Source organism: Dipodomys merriami, unplaced genomic scaffold (assembly GCF_024711535.1).
Source record: "Dipodomys merriami isolate MVZ:Mamm:240054 unplaced genomic scaffold, mDipMer1.0.p SCAF_4, whole genome shotgun sequence".
NCBI classification, from domain to species: Eukaryota; Metazoa; Chordata; class Mammalia; order Rodentia; family Heteromyidae; genus Dipodomys; species Dipodomys merriami.
The window spans coordinates 63,299,023-63,324,532 of NW_027205603.1; the positions used below are offsets into that span (position 1 = coordinate 63,299,023).

At 39.5% G+C, this 25,510-nt stretch overlaps 1 protein-coding gene across 1 annotated transcript in view; it reads right to left on the reverse strand.

The window, feature by feature from the left end:
* Positions 1–7,401: 7,401 nt before the first annotated feature.
* Nipal2 (NIPA like domain containing 2) overlaps positions 7,402–25,510 on the reverse strand; it is a 78,006-nt gene continuing 59,897 nt past the window's right edge. Inside the window, exons 7-11 of the mRNA XM_069991123.1 lie at positions 18,490–18,625; positions 16,405–16,493; positions 12,243–12,306; positions 11,065–11,159; positions 7,402–8,880 (exon numbers count right to left, since the gene is read on the reverse strand). Of these exons, the coding sequence (XP_069847224.1) occupies positions 8,768–8,880; positions 11,065–11,159; positions 12,243–12,306; positions 16,405–16,493; positions 18,490–18,625 (497 nt within the window). The 3' untranslated portion in view covers positions 7,402–8,767. The remainder of the gene's footprint in view (positions 8,881–11,064; positions 11,160–12,242; positions 12,307–16,404; positions 16,494–18,489; positions 18,626–25,510) is intronic.

Here is a 25,510-nt window from a genome sequence, read left to right on the forward strand (position 1 = left end):
ATATGAATTTTTGGACTGTTTTTTGTATTTCAGTAATGTACATCATTGGGATTTTAATAGGAATTGCATTGAATTTGTATATCAATTTTGGCAGTATTGCCATTTTCACTATCCAAGAGCATGAAGGTCTTTCCATTTCCTGGTGTCCTCTGTAATTTCTTCAAGCTTTTATAGTTTTCATTAAATAGTTTTTTTTTACATCTTTGGTTAGGTTAATTCCTAAATATTTTATTTTTGGGGGGGTTATTGTGAATGGGGTTGTTTCCCGCTTGTACATTGTTGGTACAAGAAGGTGACCGATTTTTGTGGGTTGATTTTGTATCCTGCTACTTTGTCAAAGTGGTTTATAAGTTCTAAGAGTTTGGGGGTGGAGTTTTTGGGGTCATGGAGATATAGTATCATGCTGTTATGCCAAGGTCGCAGGACCCCCCCACCAAGAAGACCACCGAGAGTCAGACTCTACAGCTGTTTTATTTAAACGGGCTGCAGCTCGGGCCTTGTCCTACACTCCAACACAGAGGAGCCCAGGAGGAGAGCCCCGAGCCAAGGATTTGCAGGTCTTATAAAGGCACACAACTAGGTGGTTTAGCACCAGGTGTTGCTCTGCTCTGAAACAAGCAACAAATGGTCACTGCCTCAAGTACTTTAACCCTTCAATGCCATCTGCAAAAAGGGATAGTTTTACTTCTTCCTTCCCTATGCAGATCCCTTTAATGTCTTTTTCTTGCCTTACTGCTTTGGCTAAGGATTCCAGGACTATATTGAAGAGGAGTGGAGAAAGAGGGCATCCTTGCCTTGTTCCTGATTTTAGGAGAATTGGTTGTAGTTTTTCCCTGTTAAGTATAATATTGGCTATTGGTCTGTTGTATATGGCGTGTATTGTTTTAAGGAATGTTCCTTCTATTCCTATTTTCTCCAGAGCTTTTAGCATGAATGAATGTTGAATTTTATCAAAAGCCTTTTCTGCATCAATGGAGATAATCATGTAGTTCTTGACCCTGGATCTGTTGATGTATTGGATTACATTTATTGATTTATGTATGTTAAACCATCCCTGCATCTCTGGGATGAAGCCTACTTGGTCGTAGTGTATGATTTTTTTTAATGTGTTTCTGGATTCGGTTAGCTAGAATTTTGTTAAGGATCTTTGCATCTGTGTTCATCAAGGAGCTTGGTCTGTAGTTCTCTTTTTAGGAGGGGTCTTTCCCTGGTTTGGGGATGAGTGTGATATTGGCATCATAGAATGAGTTTGAGACAGCTCCCTTTTTTTTTTTTTTTAAATTTCTCTGATGAGCTTGAGGAGTATGGGTATTAGTTCTTTAAAGGTCTTATAGAATTCCATTGTGAATCCATCTGGTCCTGGACTTTTCCTTGTTGGAAGACTTCTGATTGCTTTCTGTATCTCACTGTAAAATACTGGCTAATTTAATTGATTTATTTCTTCTTTGCTAAGTTTGGGCAACTTGTATTTCTCTAAAAATGCATCCATTTCTGCTAGGTTTTCTTTCTTTACAGAGTATAACTTTTGAAAATAGTTCTTTATAATTGTTTGGATATCTTGGGTATTTGTTGCGATTTTTCCTGTGGCATCCCCAGCCTTGTTGATTTGGGTTTCCTCTCTTCTTAATTTATCTTGCCAAAGGTCCATTAATTTTATTTTTTCAAAAAACCAACTTTTTGTTCTATTAATTTTATTTATAATTTTCCTATTCTCTTGCTATTTTCAGCTTTTAATTTGGTTATCTGGCTCTGTCTAGTAACTTTAGGTTCCATTTTTTTCATGTTTTTCTAGCAGTTTTAATTGCAACATGAAATTATTTACTTGGTCTGTCTCTATTTTCTTGATGTGGGCACTGAAGGTGATAAATTTGCCCCTCAGGACTGCTTTTGCTGTGTCCTACAGGTTTCTTTGTGATGTGTATTCATTTTCATTGAATTGTAGGAACTTTTAAATTTCTTCTTTAATTTTTTTCTGTTACCCAGGTGTTGCTTATAAGTGTGTTGTTCAATTTCCATGTATTTTAGTAATTCTCTGGTATGCTTTGTTATTGAGAACTAACTTGATTCCACTGTAGTCAGATAGAATAGAGGGAATTATATTAATCCCCTTGTATTTGCTTAAGTTCATTGTATGAACTATGATATGGTCTATTTTGGAGAAAGTTCCATGAGCTGCTGAGAAGAATGTGTATTGTGTCGTTTGAGGGTAAAAAACTCAGTAGATGTCAGTTCCGCTTGAAATATGGCTTCACTTAATTCAGTAGCTTCTTTGTCAATCCTCTGGTTGGTAGACCTGTCCTTTGGTGAGAGTGAGGTATTAAAGTCTCCTAGTATTATCGTATTGGGATCTATTTTATTCTGTAAGTTTGAGAGTATTTGCTTAACATATTTGGGTGCTCCAGTGTTTGGGGAGTATAAGTTGATAATGGTAATATCCTCTTCTTGGATTGTTCCCTGTATTAATATGTAGTGTCCTTTTTAGTCTTTTTGTATTGGTTTTAATGAAAAGTTTATTTTGTCAGATATCAGGATAGCTACTCCTGCTTTCTTGCTGGGAGCATTTGCCTGGTAGATATTTCTCCAACCTTCACTCTGAGTTTGTTTGTATGTTTGGGCTGAGAGGTGGGTCTCCTGAAGCAACAGACAGATAGATCTTGTTTTCTGATCCAATCTGCAGTTCTTTTTCTTTCGATTGGCCAATTGAGTCCATTAATATTTATGGGTATTGTAGAAAGATGCATTGTTTCCTGTCAATCCATTTTCCTAAGTTTTTCTTCTTTCCTTTCCTCCTGTGCTTATTAAGTTGATGAAGATCTCTGTTCTTGGCTGCTTTCTTCAGGTTGTGTTCCCCCCTCTCAGTATTCTTTGTAATGCTGGTTTATAGTTTTTCTTTACTATAAAAAATTTAGTTTCTCCATCGAATGTGAAGGCTAGCTTTGCTGGGTATATCAGTCTGGGCTAGCAGTTATTGGTTCTCAGGGCTCGGATCGTACTTTCCCAGGCCATTCTTGCATTCAGCGTCTGTGTGGAGAGATCTGCAGTGATTCTGATTTTTTTTCCCATTGTAATATACCTCCTTCTTTGTTTTTGCTGCATGCAAGATTGTTTCTTTATTATTCAGATCTATCATTTTTACTATATGTGCCTATAAGTATTTCTTCTAGGATCCTGCTTGTTAGATGTTCTATATGCTTCTGTTATGTAGGTAAGATGTTTTCTTTTCAGATGGGGGAAATTTTCATTGATAATCTTGCTGAATAGGTGTTGTATTCCCTTGCTTTGATATTCCTCACCTTTGTCCACTCCAATAATACAAAGGTTAAGTTTTTTGGCACTGTCTGCTTGCTCTTGGCTTTCCCATTGGCATAATTTAAGTGATTTCTCCATATATGACTTTTTTCTTTCCAGTTGCTGCATTTTTTATTCCGTATCTGATACTCTAAATTTTATGGCTTCTACTGTGGTTTGCGTGGATTCTATGTTGGTTCTCAGAGTATTATTCTCACCTTTTAGTGAGGTGTGTACTGCATCTATTTTTGCGTACTTCCCCTGTGTGAAATCCTGCATCTTTTTTGATACTTCATTTCTGTGTTCTTTAAATTTCTGATCTATTTCTCGCTTTAATTCTTGAGTCATTGCCTCCAGCATCTCTTGGATGTAGCATGTGTCTTCCATTCCTGCTTTGCTTCCACTGGGGCTCTCCCCTGGGTGGCTGCTGGCTTTTGGGGGTAGCTTATTATCCTGGGTGTTGATAAACCTTGTAACTTTTCTCTGTGATTTTCACATGGGGATTCATGGATTATTGGAGACTAACCTGAAATTTTGCTTTGGTCAATAAGTGGCTGCCTTTGCTTGGTTCTGGGTTGGTTCCTGGATCGATTGATGAAGCTCTTTCTCAGCCCTGGATTGGCTGAGTCTGTATCTGGTCTCAGTTCTGTTGGGGGAGAGGCTGACCTTCAGATGCTAGTCTGACCCATGTAGGGCTCTTGGCTGTCTGCTGTAGATCACTGGCAGTTTCTGCCTTTAGGAGGACTGAGCAGCCTTGACTGCTCCTGTTTACTTCTAAAGGTGCTCTTGGCAAGATTGAGTGTGCTGGATGTACTCTCCCAGTTGCTGGAGTCTGCTATGAGCTCCTGGTTTTGTTTGTTTTTATTTTGGTTGGTCATGGGCCTGAACTCTGGGTCTAGACGCTGTTCTTCAGCTCTTCAGCTCAAGGCTAGTGCCCTACCATTTGAGCCACAGCACCACTTCTGGCCCTTTCTGCTTATGTGGTGCTGAGGAATTGGAACCCAGGGCCTCATACATGCAAGGCAAGCACTCTATCACTGAGCTACCTTACTAGCCTGAGCTCCTGACTATTATCAGGTGCTGGCAGCCTGAGCTGTCCAATCCCTGGCCTGGGATATACGGGTCAGGTTCTGGTGGGGTTTGGGCTTCTGGTTCTCCTGTCCTGGACACACAGGACTTTTGCTGTCACAGGGGCGATTCCCAGGGGGTGTGGTTCCCTGCTTTCCCTCCTCTGCTGAGGGGTGTGATCACCTTCTGACTTCAATCTGGAGGAGTTGGTTGTGTTGCTCATGCACCCAATTCCCAGGCCTGGTCCTGGCTCCCGGTCTCCGGCCTGGGGCACACCAGTAGGGCCTGCGCTGCTGTGTATCCCACCTGGGTTTCACAGCCTGGAGTACACAGTTTGGGTTTCTTCCACTGCTGGTTGTGATCCACAGGTGCTGGTCCTGGCTTGGGCGTTTAAGCTCCCTTCCAGGGGCGCTCTTGATCTAGCCTGGCTGGCTGGCTATGCTCCACGGGCTGGTGGAGCGCTCAAACAGTTCCCAGTTTTAGGGTAGCCTGTAGTACAGGTGTTGGGGCAGGGATCTGGGGGTCCTGGTCTCCCTTGAGAGGGGATACGCTGTCCCCTGTGGGGTACTCACCCTGGGACTAGTTGGGAACTCTCCAGCGGTTGTTTCTGTGCAATGTAGGTGGCTGGTTGCCACTGCACTCTGCAATAGGTTGAGATGCTTGTGGGCTGGGCGGTGGCGGCTCTGCCTGTGTAACTCCCGGCTCGGCCTCTGTTGCTGCTGTCCAGGTCGGCATCATGGGCTGCACTGGCCTCTGGCCGAGGGGTGGGCGAGGGGTCTCCATGCAGGTTCTGAGGGCTGAGGTTTGTCTGTTTGTGCTTTCCAGATCAGCACCAGTACCTTGAGGGTCTTATGCACTGGCGTTCTGGGGGTGGACCCCTGTAGTTCTGGGTCCCCCCCCCTCTCCGCAGGGCTGTGGGGCCGAGTGGCTTTGGTGGGATACAGTCGCACTGCTCTGCAGATGAGGGGTGGGGGAAGGGTCTTTGTGCAGGCTCCCAGCGGGTCCAGCACTAGTACCTCAGGAGTCTTCTGCACGGGCAATCTGCAGATGACCTATGTCTCTGGGGACTCCAGCAGCCCCTACCGGGCTGGGCTGGCTGTGGCTTGCTGTGTAGCCAGCAAGGGTTGGGGGGTCTTCGCGCTTTTCTGTTCTGAAATTCCTTCCTTCCTTCCTTCCTTCCTTCCTTCCTTTCTCTCTCTCTCTCTCTCTCTCTCTCTCTCTCTCTCTCTCTCTCTCTCTCTCTCTCTCTCTCTCTCTCTCTCTCTGTTTCTCCTGTTTCTCTCTGGGAGTTATTATAAACTTGGAGTGTGGGGCAGAAGAGACTTTTTCAGTAGTTTGTGATGTTCACAAAAGAATTACTACTTTTCAAAAAGGGAAACTTGGACCTTGATCATAAAGTCATCACTTGCATTTATATCTTACAAAAGAAAAAGATCATAATGTAAATACCAATGTGTGATCAATCTCACTCTTAGTATCTGATTTGTGATGAGTCATGAAGTGTCATTAAAAAAAAACCCAAACTCTTCAATGTTCAAGAACATCACATGGCAAAGGCAGCAGAGTATGGACCAACTTTTTGGCAAACTACAGCCTATGGGCTAGTCACCTGCTTTTGTAAATAAAGTTCTACTGGAGCATAGCCACATTCATTTGTTTACATGTTGTCTGTGACTGCTTTGTGATACAGTGGCAGAGCTAATTAGTGGGGACAGGCAAGTTGTGTGGACAACATAAACCCCCAAATATTTACCCTCTGAGACTTTACTGGAAAAGTTTGCCAGATCCTGGTCTAGACAAATAGTCAGGGAGCCAAACATTGGCTAAAGGAACCCAATCACAATGCCAGCAAAAGGACTGGCTTGGTTTTGGTTGTTGTCATGTGCTTAGTACTTAAAAGAAAAAAAACCCTAAAAGCTACTATTTACCTTACTTTGAGAAAACAATACAAAAAGATCATGTGTGAATAAATTTTATATACATCCTAGATTTATAAACCACGGCTGAACTATACGAGTCAATGTCATCTTGACTCTGTGTGTGTGTATGTGTGCCAGTGATGGGGCTTGAACTCAGGGCCTAGCCCTTTCCATTACCTTTCCCCTCAAGGCTGATGCTCTACCAATTAAGCCACATTTTGACTTCCAGATTTTTGCTGATTAAATGGAAAAAAAATGAGTGTCATAGATTTTTTTCTGGCTGGCTTTGAACAGTGATCCTCAGAAGTTAGCTTCCTGAGTAGTAGGATTGTAGATGTGGGTCACCAGCACCTGGCTTTCTCAAAATTTTTTAACAGATGCAAACTGTTGGTGGCCATTAACATACTGGCCTTATGATATGTTTGTGAAAAATTCCTCCAAGCTTAGCACTCAAGCTACAAATGTAAAACTCTTCAGTATTATTATTTCCCAATCTTTTGTTTTTTCCTTCTGAAATTCACAGAAGATAGCTTAAGGTGCCTGAGCCTGCCAGCACCAACATGCTGCATCCAGTTAGTAAAGAATCAATCACCCAACTACTGTATCCAAATGAATGGGACACTTTCCATGATGACAGAAATTGTTACCAGGAGTTCAGAGGCCAGATATGGGTTCTGGGTTATTTTGCATGCATTACTGATAAATCTCAGTCTAGCGTGGTTAGTTTAGGCTGTGATGAAGAAAAAAATTGCAGACCTGAAGCAGTTAAAATTGCCATCTTCTATCTTGCACAGGGCACTGGTGGCCCACACCTGTAATCCTAGCTCCTCAGGAGGTTGAGATCTGAGGATTGTGGTTTGAAGCCAGCCTTGGCAGGAAAGTCCACAAGACTCTTATTGCCAATAAACAACTCAGAAAAAGCTGGAAGTGGCACTGTGGTTCAAGTGGTAGAGAGCTAGCTTTGAGCCAAAGAAACTCAGGGACAGTGCACAGGCTCTGAGTTCAAGCCCTAGGACCAACACTGGAAAAGAAAAAGATTGCCATCTTGCTAGCTCAATGTTGAACCCCCTGCATCAGACAACTGGCTGGAATGACTTTGGAGTGATGTGTCAGGACACATATGAAGGTATATGAAAGGCAGAATTTATTGTTCAGCCACACTGGAGGCTCTTCTCATTTCCATATCAAATTATAAACAACAACACTATGGAATCTCCCTGCTAAAGTATTTAGACATGGGATTAATTGTAGCCAAAAAGCCTTCTCCCAAGTCTTAGGTTTGAATACGTTGTTACATTCAGGTCCATAGATTTAAGCAGCAGAAATCTGTTCTTTAATCATAATTCTTCTTTTACACAGAAGTATTAACAAAACATGAAATAATGATGGGGCAGAAATGGCATATAGTGCAAATATCACTAGAATATTGTTAGGACTTGTGTTGAAGTTAAAACATATAAGCTGACCTGATAAATTATAGGTCTGCAACAAAGGTACATGACATATCGATTGTCTTCAGTTTCAATGCAAGTATAATAGGATCATCTGGCTGAAGAAAATGTCACCACCACCTTGCAAAGGATCCAGGCTAATCTCTGTATTGGTGCAATTTTAGTGTGTGTGCTGTGGGAGAGAGTACAGTTCTGTTAAACATTTTTCCTCTTTTCATTTTGTTAGTATTGGGGATTAATCTCAGGACATTTTGCACTTGCTAAACAAGTGTTCTGTCACTTTAGCTATGCCTCTGTCCTTTTTGCTTATTTTGCTTTTCAGATAGGGCCTTGAACCATGATTCTCTGATCTGTCTCCCAAGTAGATGGGATTCTAGCTATGTAGAACCATGCTCAGCTTTAATATTTTCTTTTTTCTTAAGGCTTAGGTCATTTTAGGCTCAGATCTTTTGAGTTTTGGTATACGCCATGACAAATGCCAGTTATAAATTCTGATTTTAAAGAGGCCCTCTATTTTCAAAGGAGCATTTTAATAGTAGTTTTTAGAAGAGATGACTTATTCTAATTTAGGGATAAAAAGAGGAGCTTGTTGCAGAAGGCTCATAAAAAGTGTCCTGCAAAAAAGGAATGTCAGCCCTTTCTTTCAGGACAGAGGTGGTAGGCTTAGGATCACTTTAAAGCCAAAAAACTGCCTCCACAAGCCTCATGGGAAAAGCAACTTATGCCTTCTATGGCCAAATATTGCAAACGTGCATTTTTGCATGACATTCCTGCTTGAGCAGCCAGGCTGTAATTAAGACCTAGCTGGTTAGATGATCACTAGGGAGAGGTCCAGGGTGTGGGAAACACCTCGTATTACATTCCATGAAAACACTGGACTGTCAGTTCTGAGGAAGGCCCTGACTGTCCATATTGAGGAGAGAACTGAAGCGAATGCTCGCACATGTCAGCATGAAATAGCTGCTGACACAAGTCGAACATGTGTAGCTTTTTAAAAAGGTGGTATCAAGTAACAGGCCAACAGCCATCCCTCTCGGCATTTCAGGCCTCTTTCTTCTCTCCACTTTGGCTCTTTGTTGAGTCACTTCCATCAGGCAAAGTTCCATAGGATAAGCCATTTGAATCTGGTTGTATTTTGTCCAACATTTGTTTCCCTGTGGAGATAATAATCATAAAAAAACTTTCAAGCTCTTACAGAAGAAAAAGTCCTAATAATTTCTCTTCAATTTAGGCCACATTTCATTCCTTAAAAAAAAAAAAAAAAAAAACCCACCATGTGGTCACCCTCTGAATAGGAAAGATTTACAAACGTCAGGGAAGAAAGGCCCACGGAATCCCATGTTCACTGATATGTGGGCACGCTCTCCCTCACATGTGAGAGAGCAGTCTGCCCACCCTGAGCTCAGCTCCGATTCATGGGAAGCACTCGCACATCTCCAGCCTTGCTTCTCAGCATCTAGTCTTCTTTTCCATGTCAAGTCTAATGCATAGAACAGGTCAGGAAAACAGCTTGTAACAATGGCTTCAAAAAAAAAAAACGGTTACCAATCTGATCCATGAGGTTTTGTGAAATGAAAAATACATTTAAAAGCAAGTAAACTTTATTTTCTACCTAATATTTTATTTTCTACCTAATTATTTCCCATCAAGGCTATATTAAAGCCTGGCACCTAGGGCTGGGAATGTGGCTTAATGGTAAGTAAGATTGCCTAGAATGCATGAAGCCCTGAGTTTGATTCCTCAGTACCACATAAACAGAAAAGCCGGAAGTGGTGGTGTGGCTCAAGTGGTAGAGTATTAGCCTTAAGCCAAAGAAGCTCAGGGACAGTGCCTAGGCCCTGAGGTTCAAGCCCCAGGCAAAACAAACAACCAAACAAAAACAAAACACACAAACAACCATGGCATCTATGGTGCTCATTACCACCACGAATGCCAATTCTTGCATTGTATTCTCAATCTTAGAGTAATGACCTTAATGATTTTTGCGTCAAAGGTATGATGCTAATGGAACAGTAAAAAGTTCAGGGAGTATTTCCATTCCAGCTTGAAATCGATAGGTCACCCCAAATTTCTAGCAACACTGAGTGATGGTTGACACTGGATGGGGGAAACAGTAAGGATACAATGGGCTGTTTCACTTGCTATGGAATGTGATTCTGTAGTTTATAGGCCTGAGTAGCTAGGGAATAGAGGACGAGAAAGATGCTCTATGCTGGCCTCATCTGGATGAGATTAGTATGGAGGAGGAAAAGAAGCAATTCAGGTTTTGGTGACTGGAATAATGTCACCCTTGGTACCATGGAGCAGAAACCACAGAGTGTTCCCCAGAAGTGGTGCTCCTGAGCGGCTAACCTTTCTCAGTGCTTGGATGTACTGCAGAGGCTCTGCAAATGGCAAGGGTCTGCAGCAAGCCATTCCCCACACTTCTTCCTATCCTTTCACACTTTTAAACATGGTCACTTCTGGGGCTGGGAAGGTGGCTCAGTGGTAGAGTGCTTGCCTTGCATGCATGAGGCCCTGGGTTCAATTCCTCAGCACCACGTAAGCAAAAAAAAGAAAAAAGCCGGAAGTGGCGCTGTGGCTCAAGTGGTAGAGCATTAGCCTTAAGCTGAAGAGCTGAGGGACAGTGCCCAGGCCCAGGGTTCAGGCCCCACGACCGGACCCAAAAAACAAAAAACAAAAACAAAACAAAACAAAAAAACACGGTCACTTCTTTTATGACCTCAGTGCTCTTTGCAAAACTGACCTACTATAAACTATTATTTATAATAAGAGCATCATCTTTGGCTTCTTCATTAAATGTACATTTTTGAGGTTAAGAATTGTATTTTAGCTGGGTGTAGTGGCTCAAGCTCCTGATGCTAATCTGTTGGGAGGTAGAGATTGAGGAACTGTGGTTGAGGCCAGACTGGGCATAAATGTTCATGATCCTCGATCTCAACTAACGGCTTGGCACAGTGTTTCATACCTGTGATCATCCAAAGCTATTAGGGTAAGTACAATGGCTGAGTCAGTGGTACACATTCATCATCCCAGTGACTAAGGGAAGCACTACAGTCCAGGCTGGCCTGATCATAAATCAAGCTCCTACCTTGAAAATAATATATCAATTGGCTCAAGTAGTAGAGTGCCTACTTAGTAAGGGTGAAAGCCTGAGATCAAACCTTAGCACTGCAAAAAATGTTTTTATGTTAATAAAAATAGTGTCAACAAAGGTTTCATTCATAAGGCTATGTGTGTCTGTAAGTTAAAGAGCATATACAAGCATAAATACATACATACATACATACATACATACATACATACATACATACATATATATGTATACATAAACTTACCAGGAACACTTCCAAAATCAACGTAGGACTGTTGCAGATGTTCCTTTTCTCGATTTCTTGTCACCAAAAATACACCAAGGAATGACAGAAAGCACCTGTAAAGAAAATATCAAGAACACAAGAATTCTGAAGCATCTTGATAGTAAATAACTGACCTCTACTTTCTACATGACATAAATTCTATCCATTTTGTTTATTCTGTTTCTCATGGTAAGCTGCCTAGAACTTGTCTTAATTGTTGTAGCCAATAATATTTATACCCAGAACCAAGACTTGGGCAGCTTCCAATAAATCTTTGCCCCAGGTTTTTCCCATCTGGAGGCTAATTCAGGCTCCTCTGGGTAGACACTAGGTCTCGTTTTCTATCCATGCATGCCCAGACCCATTACTGGCAGGCAACATGAGTGAAAAACAATTTATTCTTTAATTTTCTAAGAAATCTCATTGTCCTTGGCCATAAGAGTAGTCATAGTTTCCAGACCCCAGAAGTTTGGCCTCACCCAAATGTCTTATGAAACTGAATTTTCAAGATAGATGGTTTCCTATGCTGCAAATTGTCTAGGCTCAAGTTTGCATAACAATGGTTATGCTGAATACCAGATCAAGAGGCAGCTAAGCAAGCATTAATGGGGTGCCAGTTGGAGCCAATAGACGCTTCTGATGTATTGTCAAGGCTCTTCTCTGTTTGCCAGCAATGCTAACAATGAGGCCCTCCAATCTTAGGAGTAGTCAAGCTGGCCACTCTAACACAAGAAAGTGATGCTACTCACCTGAGGCTGTTAGGCCTAGACCTACAGATCTACTCTACACCTAGCCTTTCATTCAGCCATCTTAGAGGCAGCATGGTTCTCAAACTGAGATGTAATTTAGGGGTTCCTAAAGGCATGGTGGGATCTGTGGAGTAACTACAAAGGCCAGCAGAATTTATCCTGACTTTGGCAGGAACCTGAAAAATCTCCAGTGTTTCAGTGCCCTCAGAGGGAGACCCAAATCACAAAGCCAAAGACATTGAACCTTGTGAAGAGTGTTAAGCTGAAAAACATGTGTCCTTTAAGTGCTCAGGAAACCAGTGTTTCTTACATTATTTTCTAATTTTCTATACCTTAGATACAATGCCAAAAATCCTATATAAAAGTAACAGGAGTCTCACATACCTTACCTATGAGATATTTACTCACCCAAAAAAATATATAAACACGGTGAGAAAAGCAGCACCAAGGAATTCCTGGTAAAATACAATACCTGTGTAAGAGGAGAAAATTAATTTTTGAGTAGGAGTATGTGTAATAGTTACTCATTGTTTTTATAATTATGTTGATACATTGTTTCCAAGTATGGCTACTTTGTAAATGCTCATTCAATAGTATTGTAGCTGAGTGCCAGTGGCTTATACCTGTAATCCTAGCTATACAGGAGGCTGAGATTGTGGGTGGTTAGAAGCCAGCCCCAGCAGGAAAGTCCATGGAACTCTTTATCTCCAAAACTAGCAAAAAGCTGGAAGTAGAACTCAAGTAGTAGAGCACTAGACTTGAGTGCCAAAGCTAAAGGAATGCACTCAGGCCCTGAGTTCAAAGTCTCTTACCAGTACAATAACATCATCAACACACACAACCCAACAAAAAAACTATTTATGTGGCATGCTTTAAAAGATTTACCAAAAGATTTACCTAGGTTTGCAGAACTCATTCACTGTGACTGCCATTATTAAAAAAAATTAATGTAGCTTGTTAGCAGAAATTTCTTCTCCAGCCCAGGATTTCCCCCCAGAACAAAACCATTTTCCATCAGGGATTTTTAGATCTGGGGTCAGCAAGCCTGTGAGAGCCTGGGTGGAGCGGAGGCCATTTATTGACATGGCAAGCCTGCCTCAGGCCAGCTGCTATCTCTGCTGTGACTCTTGGATGTGCTCTGGGGTCTGTGTGCCTGGCCACACAGGCACTGGAAGACACTCCAGCAACTGGGGGTGTGGGTCTCAGCTTCATTTTCCTTGGCCAACCTCTCTCCCATCTCCTTCTTCTTGTTTTCTCATTCTAGGCTGTGGAATACAAGGCATGAATCATGTGCATTTAGCTTTTCTTCTTTCTCTGTTGGTCTCAATAATTTCTTATTGGTTTAAGGTTCAAAGCCTTTGTAGAGCTTTTATTAAACAAGGTATCTTTAAATTACAACTCATCTGGAATTAGGTTTTGTGTGTATGTGTGTGTGTGTGTGTGTGAGAGAGAGAGAGAGAGAGAGAGAGAGAGAGAGAAGAGAAAGAAAGAGAGGGAAGAAAGGGAGGGGGAGGGAGGGAGGGAAAGAGAGGGAGGAAGGGAAAGGAAAAGGGAAAAGGAAGGGGGGGGGAGAAAGAGAAGGGGGGGCACTTTGCTAGGCAGTCAGTGAATATTTACTGAGTGTTCCCACGAGCCACTGCTAGAGATGAACAGGATGAGCTGCGTCCCCAGGTGAGAGAGCTTTCCGAGTTTCAGCCTTACCTCTTCACTTAGAGAATGAGCATCTCACCGGATTTCTGAAGCTTTTTCCAGATTGCTACATCTTAGTAATTACTGTAATGTTTTCATGTTATTCTAAGCTGATGTACTATGATATTCTTTTCAGTAAGGGAAATTTAATTTGTTTCTAAATACTCATGCTTTAGTAAAATAGCAATAAATTTGTTTATGTTTTAGGAGTTTTGTTGTTATCAGAATTGGTTAGAAGTAGAATCTCTGTTTCAAAGTGTAGAATCATTTTTTATTTAAAACATTATAGTATAATATACATAAAATTTACCATCCTAACAACTTTTCACTGGTCTTAAACTACTGGTATTGCTGCACAGCCAACTTCCAGAAAGTTTTCATACTAAAACTTGAAAATTCAGTTGTTCTCAGTAACAAACTCCCCATTTAATACTTTTCATAGTCACTGGAAACCTCCAACATTTTTGTTTCTGTAAATTTGAATATTTTAGGTATTTCAAACAAATGGAATGTTACCATAGTCATTTTGTGATTGACTTATTTCTTATAGAACAAGGTTCTCAAGTTACATCCATGTTGTAGCATGAATTGGAATTTCTTTCTCTTGAAATTCACTGAATGTCTATACCATATTTTATGTAGTAATCTGTCAATGGTCATTTGGGCTTCTTTTACCCTTTGGCTATTGTGGCTAATGCTGCCATTGGCATAAATGTAAAAATATCTTTTTAAGATCCTGCTTTCATTTTCTTGGGTGTTCTCTCAGAAGTGTAATTGCTGGATTATATGGTAATTCAAATTTTGAGAAACTGCCATATTGTCTGCCATAATGGCAGCAATATTTTACATTTTACCAACAGTGCATAAGTTACAGTTTTAATTTCTCCACATCCTCTCTACACTTTATGCATTCTATTTTTGTTATTAGCATAAATTAGTTATATGGGTAGGGGGAATTTTCACAAATGTTTACAATCTCACCCCTCTAGCACTCTGATCCTTCCTAAAACAATTTCAGCAGGTTTCCTTGTTCTATTTTCATAGATACAATCTATTTTGACTCCATTCCTTTTCTTTATCTTCCTTTTAGCCTTACCTCCTTCCACCAGTTTCCCTCCCTAAAATGGAGCCTGTTTCTTTTTCCGAGCATCCCCAACCCTCTATTGATCAACAATTTTCTTTAAGCTGTTTTCTTTTCTTTCTTTTTTTTTTTTTTTTAAATTTTTTTTGGGTCCGGTCGTGGGGCCTGAACTCTGGGCCTGGGTGCTGTCCCTCAGCTCTTCAGCTCAAGGCTAGCCTTGAGCCACAGTGCCACTTCCGGCTTTTTTCTTTTTGCTTATGTGGTGCTGAGGAATGGAACCCAGGGCCTCAGGCATGCAAGGCAAGCGCTCTACCACTGAGCCACCTTCCCAGCCCCTAAGCTGTTTTCATATAGAGTTGCAACGTACTTCAAGCTTATCCGCCCTCTTATTGCTTTCCCCTTTCCCTTTTTCCTAAGTAGTTCCATAGTTAAATTCATGTTTTATGTTTATCCATATGTATGATTATATATATCAGTTGTATTATGTTTTTTTACTTCTAAAAGTAAGTGGGTATAAAGTTAGTAAAGTTTATTTCCATCCTTCAGGTAATACCAATCAGATAAACTGTCACCACTCTCAGGAAGTCTCAGACCTCCTAACATATTTATCAGTCATTCATGTGCTTAACATGGAGACCCAGCCCTCCTGTCCACCTAGAAAACCTGCTCAGGGAACTACGCAGCTTTCCGTGTCTTTCTGCATATTAATGGTTACTATGTTTTCATCTTTGGTTATTAGTATATTTATTTTGTTGGTAATTCTGTATTTTAATTTTTCCTATTTTTCTTGTTATCTTTAAGTAGTTATACAAAGGGACTGCAATTCAATCACTCAGTTTGTCTTGGCCAATGCCATCCCTTTTATTGTTCTTCCTCATTTTACATTTGTAACTCTTCTTTTGTCCTAGTTTCATTTTCTAGTAATTCTAGAGCATGTCAATATATACTTTCTTTTATCAGAGAGAAAAGATATTAAAAATAGTGTTTTGGGATATAGTTTTTTCTTTAAACATAGGGTTCAATTTTGAGAAACTGAAAATTAATTACTTTAAAAAGTTGCCCACTTGCAAGAAAAGTGACTTCTATAACATAAAAAAATCATGTAGTTTAGGAAATAGATAGTCCCTAATTAGCTTCAACATACAGAAACATTATATTGAGAAATGAACCCTCAAGATGAGATGGTAATAAGTACAACAAATAAGCCAATGAATTAGGGTATATGAATACCAGATTTAGAAATGGGTACTTGAATTTGCTTTTGGTTCACTATTTTGGGTAGGCCCAAATTTCATATCTGTACTTAAAAAACAGTATTGTATCTGTAATATAATAAAAAAGGATGTTAAAATATAAGAGGTGCAACAGCAGAAAGCAGTCCAGGAAAGAAAAGGTTTTAGTTTCTATCTAAGAGGGCAGGTAGGAAAGAGTTCATAGAGTTGGTGTGTTTGGCCAGAATAAGCCTAGAAAGGATCTTCCCATTGCTTTGATTATTGGAAGGGCTGGCAAAGGGACTATTGCAGAAAACAGAACATGATGAGTGTTCACTATTTGAAGATTAGGAAATACCTTCTAATGTATAATGAGACTGTGCTGTCTCAGGAGACAGAGAGCATCAATAGTATGGTCTGTTCTAGATGATATAGTAGAAGAAATTCAGACACTGGGTAGAGGTTGGGGGGATATGGACTCCACTGTTCCTCATCACTCATTCCCTGGTTCCCTTATTTACTGTGAGAGAAACTTCACTTATGCTTGTGCTGGGGTGGAAGCACTGACATAAGGAAAGCCAAGACTCACCTGCGATGATGGCACTGGTTGTAAAGAAAATATGGTTAACTGGCACCACTGTTGTTGTAGTGTAGAGTATCGTGGCTTGATTCAGGAACCTAGAGTAGAAGGCAGTTACTGAAACTTGGGCTTAGAAACACTCAGCAAAAAGTTAACAATAACCTCAAGAAATACATGTTCTTTAGCTTCAAGTACAAAGGGAAAGGAAGTGCAGCAAAAGGGCATTTCCAATCAGCAGTCATAGCTTATATGCATCTGATGTATGAGATCAGATGTCAGGTTTTATGGTCTGTTTAAACCAACAACAGTAACAATGAAAAGCAATTAATCATATTCCGAGGCCACAGAAGTTTGAGTTGGAAGCGATTCAGGCTGCTGGACCAGTATCACACTGGGGTTGATTCATTAGAATAGACCTTAGAATCTGTTAAATATCATATCTGGGGAATTGTATAGCTATCCATTGACATGCCACGCGCCAAAAAAGAAGACGGAGAAGCAAAGGAATGTTTAATGTTTCAAAAACAATGCTCAGTGCTCCAGCTGCGGCGCACATGTGGAGGCTCAGCTTCTTACTCTGGCCACCATCAGGAACCAGGTTCCCACACGGCGGCGTGCTGCTCTGCTGAGGATCAGACTGTGTTCCAAAGCAGAGATGTACATGACTATCACCTAAGCGCTTAAAAAAAGTCCAATGCTTAGGTTCTACTCTACAGCAACTAGAAAAAACAAAAACCCAAGTGAACAACAAATCTCTTGGGTCAATCCCAAGTACATATGCACACATACATGGATGTAGGGACATATAACTGCAGGGAGATATGCATGTAACATGCATGCTCACATGTATGTCTAAACTTCCTCAGGTGATGATGATGGGCAACCAGGGCCAAAGACCACAGTTCTACAGTGATGGGGACAGGGAGTTAAATCAGGGTCACAAGATGTCATCTACCATTGATTGTGTCTGCCTTATAAATTCACGAAGCAAAGCCTAGGGAAAATGATACTGACTCAGTCCTAAAACATACCACTGCAGTATCAACTAACTTAGAATAGAAAAGAAACACAATAGCAAGATTCAAATATTGTAAGCACACCCAGTATTATATGAGAAAGGGACAAATAAAACTATGGTAAACACTGGGTTTCAGGCCAGAAGGTGTGGTTCAAGTGGCAGAGTGCTTGCCTAGAAAGCACAAACGCTAATAACACCTCCCCCTCAAACCAACCAAACCAAAACAACTACAACAACAAAAGGGACTGGATTTCTCCAGGATCCCTCCACAGCCTCTATCTAGCCAATAATGACTATACTTCTGTAATCTATGGAAGGAATCACTCGCATTCTCTGTTTGAACTCTAACTTCCTAGCTGGCACTTGGCTGGTGCTTTTACATAGCACTTTAGGGTGAACAGAAATCCCCTTGGCTAACTTAAGCCCAGCAGGCAGAGGCATAATCACAATGTGAAATGGGGGTGTGTGTGATTATAGCAGATGGAGATGGAGGAGGGACGAACACAGAAATTGAAAATGTTCCATGTCACCACTATTAAGACCCAAGAGAAACATAAAACAATCATTCTGCAATCCTGTGGGTGCAGAGGAAATTCTGGCCAAAGATGCAAAGTTCTGGAGAAAGGATTTTCCTCCCGGCCAAATGTCTGGTTTTGTCCATCTCTGGGCAGTTAATGAGCATGAGCTCAGAAATGAAGGTGAAGGGTTCACAAATTTCCATATTTAGAATGAAATTCTGGATGTGGACTTGCCCCTTTGATTTATTGCTAATGACAACCTGTGTATGATGGATATTAATTACAAGCAGAAGAGCATCAGGAAAGCATCAAAGCGCACTTAGCTGGATTATGGCCGCACTTAAGAACACACAAGACATGAAGACAAGGCTTAGTAAAAATGTATTATTGGATGCAAAGAAGAAAGCAAGGCATGTTGGCTATGGGTAAGCTGAAGGCCCTTCACCTTTAGAAATCTATTTTATCTAATTTTAGTTGTCATCTAAAACCAATAGAGAGTAATGCCCAGAGAAGCGTAGAGACGTTGAAAAATTAGTGAGTATGTGGAAGCTAACTTACTTGACTTGGAAAACACAAGATGCTATCATGATGATAAGCATGATGTAGAAGATTGGATAAGTTAGTTGCATTTTATCCGTCATAGAAAAAGTGATCATGCCTGAGACAGCTTTTACTGAAATAGCAGTCACTGAGGCTGAAAGAGAAAACAAAAACATAAATAAAGTATACATTTGACCCAGATTTATAGATACATAGCTTAAGGTTTCCTGGTGGAGTAGCAAATGTGTCAATTTTATGCTTACAGAATGAAAACAACTGTAAGAGGTATAGAGAAGAATTTACTGCTCAGTGTGCTGGACTCAAAATTGCTTTAATCATCTAGAGATACACTGTGGGCCTGGATGCTTTCTATCTTGGGGGCCAGATGCTTATTTCCTAGGCCTAACTGTTGAAAGGATGCTGTGGAGGTTTTAATTACTACTGGGTGGCAAAAATGATAAAGGAGGGGGGGTGAAGCAACTCGGATTATCAGTGCGGCATTAATGGGAAACCATTGAACTATATTAAAAACTTGAAATCTAAATAGATGAGAAGACTGGGAAGTGGAAAACTAAATACTCTGAGTTCACCAAGAGCTGTGAAAAGTCTGAATGTGAACGTTTTTGTTAGTAGATGCCTAGAAGTTTCCTTAAAAATACTTTTTGCAAGATAGCAATGAGAGACAAGACCAGAGCTATTCATTTCTGAGTGAACTCAAATCTACTTACAAAGCAATATCTGTTTATTTTCTGTGCTAAAGAGGGACCTATCCCTTATGAGAACAAATTTTTCATGGATTCCAAATAGCAATTAAGAAAAATGGACTTGAGCTGGGATGCTGGCTCATGCCCGTAATCCTAACTATTCAGGAGGCTGAGTTCTGAGGATTGTAGTACAAAAGTCAGCTTGAGTAGAAAGTCTGTGAGACTCTTGTTTTTAACCACACATACGTACACACGTACACACAAAGATGCACACACACACACACATACCCCCCCCCCCCACATACAAGTGGAACTGTGGCTCAAGTGGTAGAGGACTAGCAAAAAAAGCTCAGGAAAAGAGTCCAGGCCCTGAGTTCAAGCTTCAGGACTGAATTAACAACAACAATTTAAAAAAAGCAAGAAAAATGGTCTTGATAGTTATAGTATGACAAAAATAGCAAATATTTTCTTCTCACATTTCTCTATGAAGAACTCAATATTTTCTATCTGTCTCAGGTCCCTTAAAGTTATGTTACAATTTCATGTTTTAGCTGAAACTCACGGAAAGTTCACAATTTTTACATGGCATCAAATAATTATAAATCACAGGCAAATGTGAAGGACATATATTTCCTAAGCTGCTATTTGGTCATAATATATCTGGTTAGTTTTATATTCTCATATGAGGAAAGAGAACAACATATAAAATATATGCTATATAAATATACAGAGGATATGTTTTAAATACATGAAAGTTAACTAGGAAGAAACTTCCTTTTCCAAAAACCTAAAAATATGCTTTAATCTGAAAGGGACAAGAGCACATTTCTAAGTTAGGCATTTTCTTCCAGTTAAAAATCACAATTACCAGAGAAAACCAGGTGACAAATTCTATCAATAAATCCCCAATCTGAACCAAGAGGGTCTTACAACCTGCTACACCTTACAATATCTTTTGATCTGGTCTTTTTTTAAAACATATTTCAGATGTTGTATTTGATTAATCATGATCACAGTCATAACTTGGCTAATCTAAGAATTTAAAATATCTACAGAGATCTGTGTGTCACTTTAGTTTAAGTTTGTCAGCTCTTCAGGGATACTGATTTCCTCTCCAAACATTGTGCCCGAAACTGGAGCACATGTTGGCTATAGTTTTGTGATCTGAATAGCTGAATCTCCCCAAGGGATAATTAATGGAGAAGGAGTTGAACACACTTTTCCATTAGCCCAGGAACCTTAGCACTGCAGAGGACCTTAAAGGTCATCTAATTTAGCCAGCATGTGATTAAAAAAACAACAACAACAAACCAACAAAAAACACACTTAGAATTTTTTTTTTGATCCTGGAGCTTGAACTGAGGGCCTGGGTGCTGTCCTTGAGCTTTTGTGCTCAAGGCTAGTGCTTTATTACTTGAGCCACAGCTCCACTTTTGGATTTTTGGTGGTTAACTGGAGATAAGTCTTGTGGACTTTCCTACCTGGGCTTGCTTCAAATAGCAATCCTCAGATCTCAGCCTTCTGCATAGCTAGGATTATAGGCTTGATCCGCCAGTGTCCAGCAGAAGTTAGAATTCTTTATTGAATTTTTATCAATTTCTATCAATTTTTATAGTTAACCAGTTAACCATTAATTTTTTGAAGCATACAACAACACCAACTGCTTATTCACCATTTATTTTAAGTCAGCAAGGTATTTTTAGGCAAGTATCAAATACTTTAAAGTTTTTTTGGAGGGAAGATGGTTGATAGAATACATAAAAATAGAAAATACTCATGTTTTTATAGAAAAAAAGGCTAGAAGAAACTATATTATGATAATGTCAGTTGTTATCCAAAGCACTCAGAATCTGAATAAACTATTTTCTTTGAACAAATTTTAAATTCATTTAAAAAAATCTATGAAAGTACATAAGCTCATTAAAAAAAATTCAGAAAAAATGTAAAACTTCCTGGAAAGAACAACTAAAATCACCTGTAATCTCAACAGTTCGAAACCATTTTGAGTGCATCACTGTTTCTATATTTGTTTTTTTTGGGGGTGGGGGGTGGTCCGGTCGTAGGGCCTGAACTCTGGGCCTGGGCGCTGTCGCTCAGCTCTTCAGCTCAAGGCTAGCACTCTACCACTTGAGCCACAGCGCCACTTCTGGCTTTTTTCTTATGTGGTGCTGAGGAATCGAACCCAGGGCCTCAGGCATGCAAGGCAAGCGCTCTACCACTGAGCCCCTTCCCAGCCTCTGTTTCTATATTTGTGAGGAAGGAAGTATCACTGCATGTGAGTCATATGGCATGCACTACTTAGGAACTTGTTTCAATTGCCATTACTTGCCATGAAGTTTTCTTCTAAGGCCTGACTTTTATTGGCTGTAAAGACTGTCTCTGTACAAATGTATAATGTATTTTGGCAATTGCTTATTTTCAGACATATAAATTGAATCTATTTTTTCTTAATATTAAAATTGAGGCTTGAACATAAACCTGTCCATCAACTCTGCCTATTTCCTTTGGAAAAATCACCTGGAGGGGAATTACTGTGTTGACAGCCACTGACTGTAAAGCTTCTGAAACAGCGGCCCAGAGCCTTCCAGGCTATGCCAGTCATACTGTCATAACGGTGCTACAGTGCTCCAAGACATAATTTTTATGGTTTCCCCTTGTAACCTTCTCCATCTTCTCAATTTCTAACAATAAACATATTCTTCTACTGTTACAATATCATTCTTTTCCCCAATATACTACTGACCCCATTTAAAAAATCTGGTCGTCTCCATTGATTCTTAGTTCTCCATCCCAAGGACTTCCTAGATGGCTGGATCCTAGATCCATGTCTTCTGATCACAGTCGTTACTGTTTCATCTGCTAATTTTGTTTAAATCACCACAGTGTGCTAAGGATAGAGAGGACTTCCCGCCTCTCCCAGCTTCCTGATCCTAGAAAGGACTATGCTTACAGACTTCAGATTCCTGTAGGAAACCCTGTGTCTTTAACCATATTCACCACACTGTGCCATAGAACTCAAAACAACAACAACAACACATACAAACCCAAACAACAACAAAACCCCCAAAGCCACTATGCTTCCCCCATTTGGCTGAGATTCTATGGACATTTAAAAATTGGGGAGAAAGCAGCAAGATTAGAACATTGAAAAGTGTTAAGATTAAAAATATTTGAGGGGCTGGGAATGTGGCTCAGTGGTAAAGTGCTTGCCTAGCATGCATGAGGCCTTGGGTTTTATTCCTCAGTACCACATAAACAGAAAAAGCCAGAGTGGTGCAGTGGCTCAAGTGGTAGAGTATTAGCCTTAAGCCAAAGAAGCTCAGGGACAGTGCCTAGGCCCTGAGTTCAAGCCCCAGGACTGGCAAAAAACAAAAACAAAAAACAAAAACAAAAAACAAAAACAAAACACATGTGAAATGTTCTAATCATAAAAATTGGTAGCTGTGGTGATGGATATATTAACTAGCTTGATTTAATTTTTCCATTGATAGGTATCCATATCACACCACCACCTTGAACCCAATAAATTGATAGAATTATAAACAGTCAGTTAAGCATTTAGATATATAGATGTGCAAAAGAGAGGCAATCACAATCACAAGCTAAGGAAACCATTCATGGAGGCCAGATTCCCTTCATGCTCATTGTCCTCATGTTCTCTTTCTCTTTACTGCCCTCTTCTATGCTACCACACAAACCAGTGCAATAGCAGCAGTAAAGAAAATACCTGCACTCATCCACTCCCTCCAATTCATTTCTAGTTGTGTTTCAGACATGCTTTCAGTCATAATAGAGGTAAGTATGCTGTGTTTTCCATTTCACATAATAGCATAAATATTTTTCAGAGCTATTACATAACTTTCATAACCATTTTTTTCTGATAAAAGTCACTAATTATCATTGTAAAATACTCAAACAGCAAGATAAACACAGTGAAGGGTTGGCATTATTTTCCTCTGCAATATTCCTCTGCAATGTAAACACTTCTGCCCTTCAGTTCCTTATTAGTAATAAACCATAAACTTGAATATGCCTTTAAGGCCTCTCGAGATAATTACATGATATTTCCTTTTTACACATTTTCCAAGCTTTGTTAGGATATCATTGAAAAATAAAAAGTTTGTATAAATTTAAGGTGTACAACATGACAAGTTAGTATGCCTATATATTGGGAAATGATTATCAGAATCAGGTAATCAAGTAATTTATATCATTATCTGTGTGTGTGTATGTGTTGAGAACATTCAGGATCTATTTTCTTTATATTCTGAATATCCAATACAATTATTAACATTAGTCACCAATTGTATATTAAATCCCCAGAACATATTTATCTTATGAATCAAAGTTTGTATCACTTGACCGACACCTTGGTATTTTCCTTTTGACACATTATCATAACAAACTATAATAATTAATTTCTTAAAAGAACTGTCCTCTTAGTTAATGTTGTGTGTTCTCTATTGCAGGTCCAGGTAAAGTATAGGTAGTATAAACAAAAGACATTCTGTGTCTTCATGGAATTCATCTGGCCAGGAAGATAATATCATAACAATAACAATTTTTGTGGTCAATTATGTAACCAGCTTTTGTAAATGACACACAGGCACTGGAAAGAAGGTGTGGTATGTAAGTACAAATTGTGATAAGTGTTACAAAGGAAAAGATCCAGTCCCATTAAGATGACTTAGTCATGAAGCACGATTTGCTCTGAGTTCCATTTGCTGATATTTCATTTGGGATTTTTGCGTCAATATTTGGCAGTGAAATTAGTTCATAATGTTCTATATTTGTGCTATCTTGTTCAGAGTTGGGACCAGTATTATCTGATTATGTTTTAAAAAATGAAAACTTTCTTTTTATGTCCTCAAATAGTTCCAACAATATCAGAATAATTTGTTCCCTAAAAGTTTGAAGACATTACTTTTGAAAATGTCTAGGCCTGGTTCGTTTTTAGAAGATGGCTTTGTGACAACTACTTTATTTCTTCCATTTGTGTTCTTTTAACAATAAATAATTTATAGCTGGGTGCATGTTGCTCACACCTGTAATCCTTGCTACTCAGGAGGCTGAGACCTGAGGTTTGTGGTTTAAAGCCAGCCAGGACAGGAAAATCTGTGAGACACCTATCTCCAATTAACAAACAAAAAGCCAGAAGTGGAGTTGTGGCTCAAGTTGTAGAGCTCTATCCTTGAGCAAAAGAAGCTCAGGGACATCTCTTAGGCCCTGATTTCAAGCCACAGGACTGGCACAACAAAATCATATTTTAAGTTTCTTACAAATAAGAAATATAATCAATTTAGTTATGTTAAATGTATACACATATCTGTACAATTTTTCTATCCATCTACATCTCATTTCTAATCTTTTTTTTTATTTTTTTTAAATTTTTTTTTATTTGTTTATTGCTGGTCATGGGGCCTGAACTCTGGTCTGGGCGCTGTCCCTCAGCTCTTCAGCTCAAGGCTAGTGCTCTACCACTGGAGCCACAGCGCCACTTCCAGCTTTTTCTGTTTATGTGGTGCTGAGGAATCGAACCCAGGGCCTCATGCTTGCAAGGCATGCACTCTACCACTGAGCCAACTTCCCAGCCCCTCATTTCTAATCTTGAATACTGTGATCTTTCTTTTTTACCTGATAGAGGATCTATTTTATTGTCTTTTAAGAACTGATTGTTGAAGGCACTTATCAATCTATTTTTATATTTACTACACTAATTATTGCTTTTATCAATTTTGTTCCATTCTGCCTTCCTTAGTTTTAGTTCATGCATTTTTCTAACTCCTTGAGCTGAGCGATCTGACTTACATTTAAAGCAATTAATATCTTCTAAATACAGAATTAGTCATTAACTGTATGTTTTAATGTTAAGTGTTTTCACAATAATTTTTAAAAATACATGCTGCAATTAAGTTGTGGCTTCTACTTTGCCCAGCTATAATTTGAGAGTATCATTGTTAACATTTCCAGGTGGTAGGATTTTGTTGGTTTCTATTTTTGTTATTATTTTCTGTTTTTATTTCATTGTGTCCTGACCATGTGCTCTGTACTACTTCAAAGAGTGTTTTTTTGTGGTCAATTATAAAATCTTTGTGGTCAATTATAAAATCAATTTTGAAGATGATCCACAGCCACTAGACAGAAGGAATACTCTGCATTTTCAGGATTTATAAAAGGTGTTGATTTAAATATTCAGATATTCTGTCTTAACATTTTTATGCATTTCTTTATCTTCTAGGAGCTGAGTGTAGTCTCCTATTCATCTTATATTTCTGCTAATGTAGTTTTGCATCTTCTTACAGATTTTCCATAATGTATTGATTATTTTTAAAGAA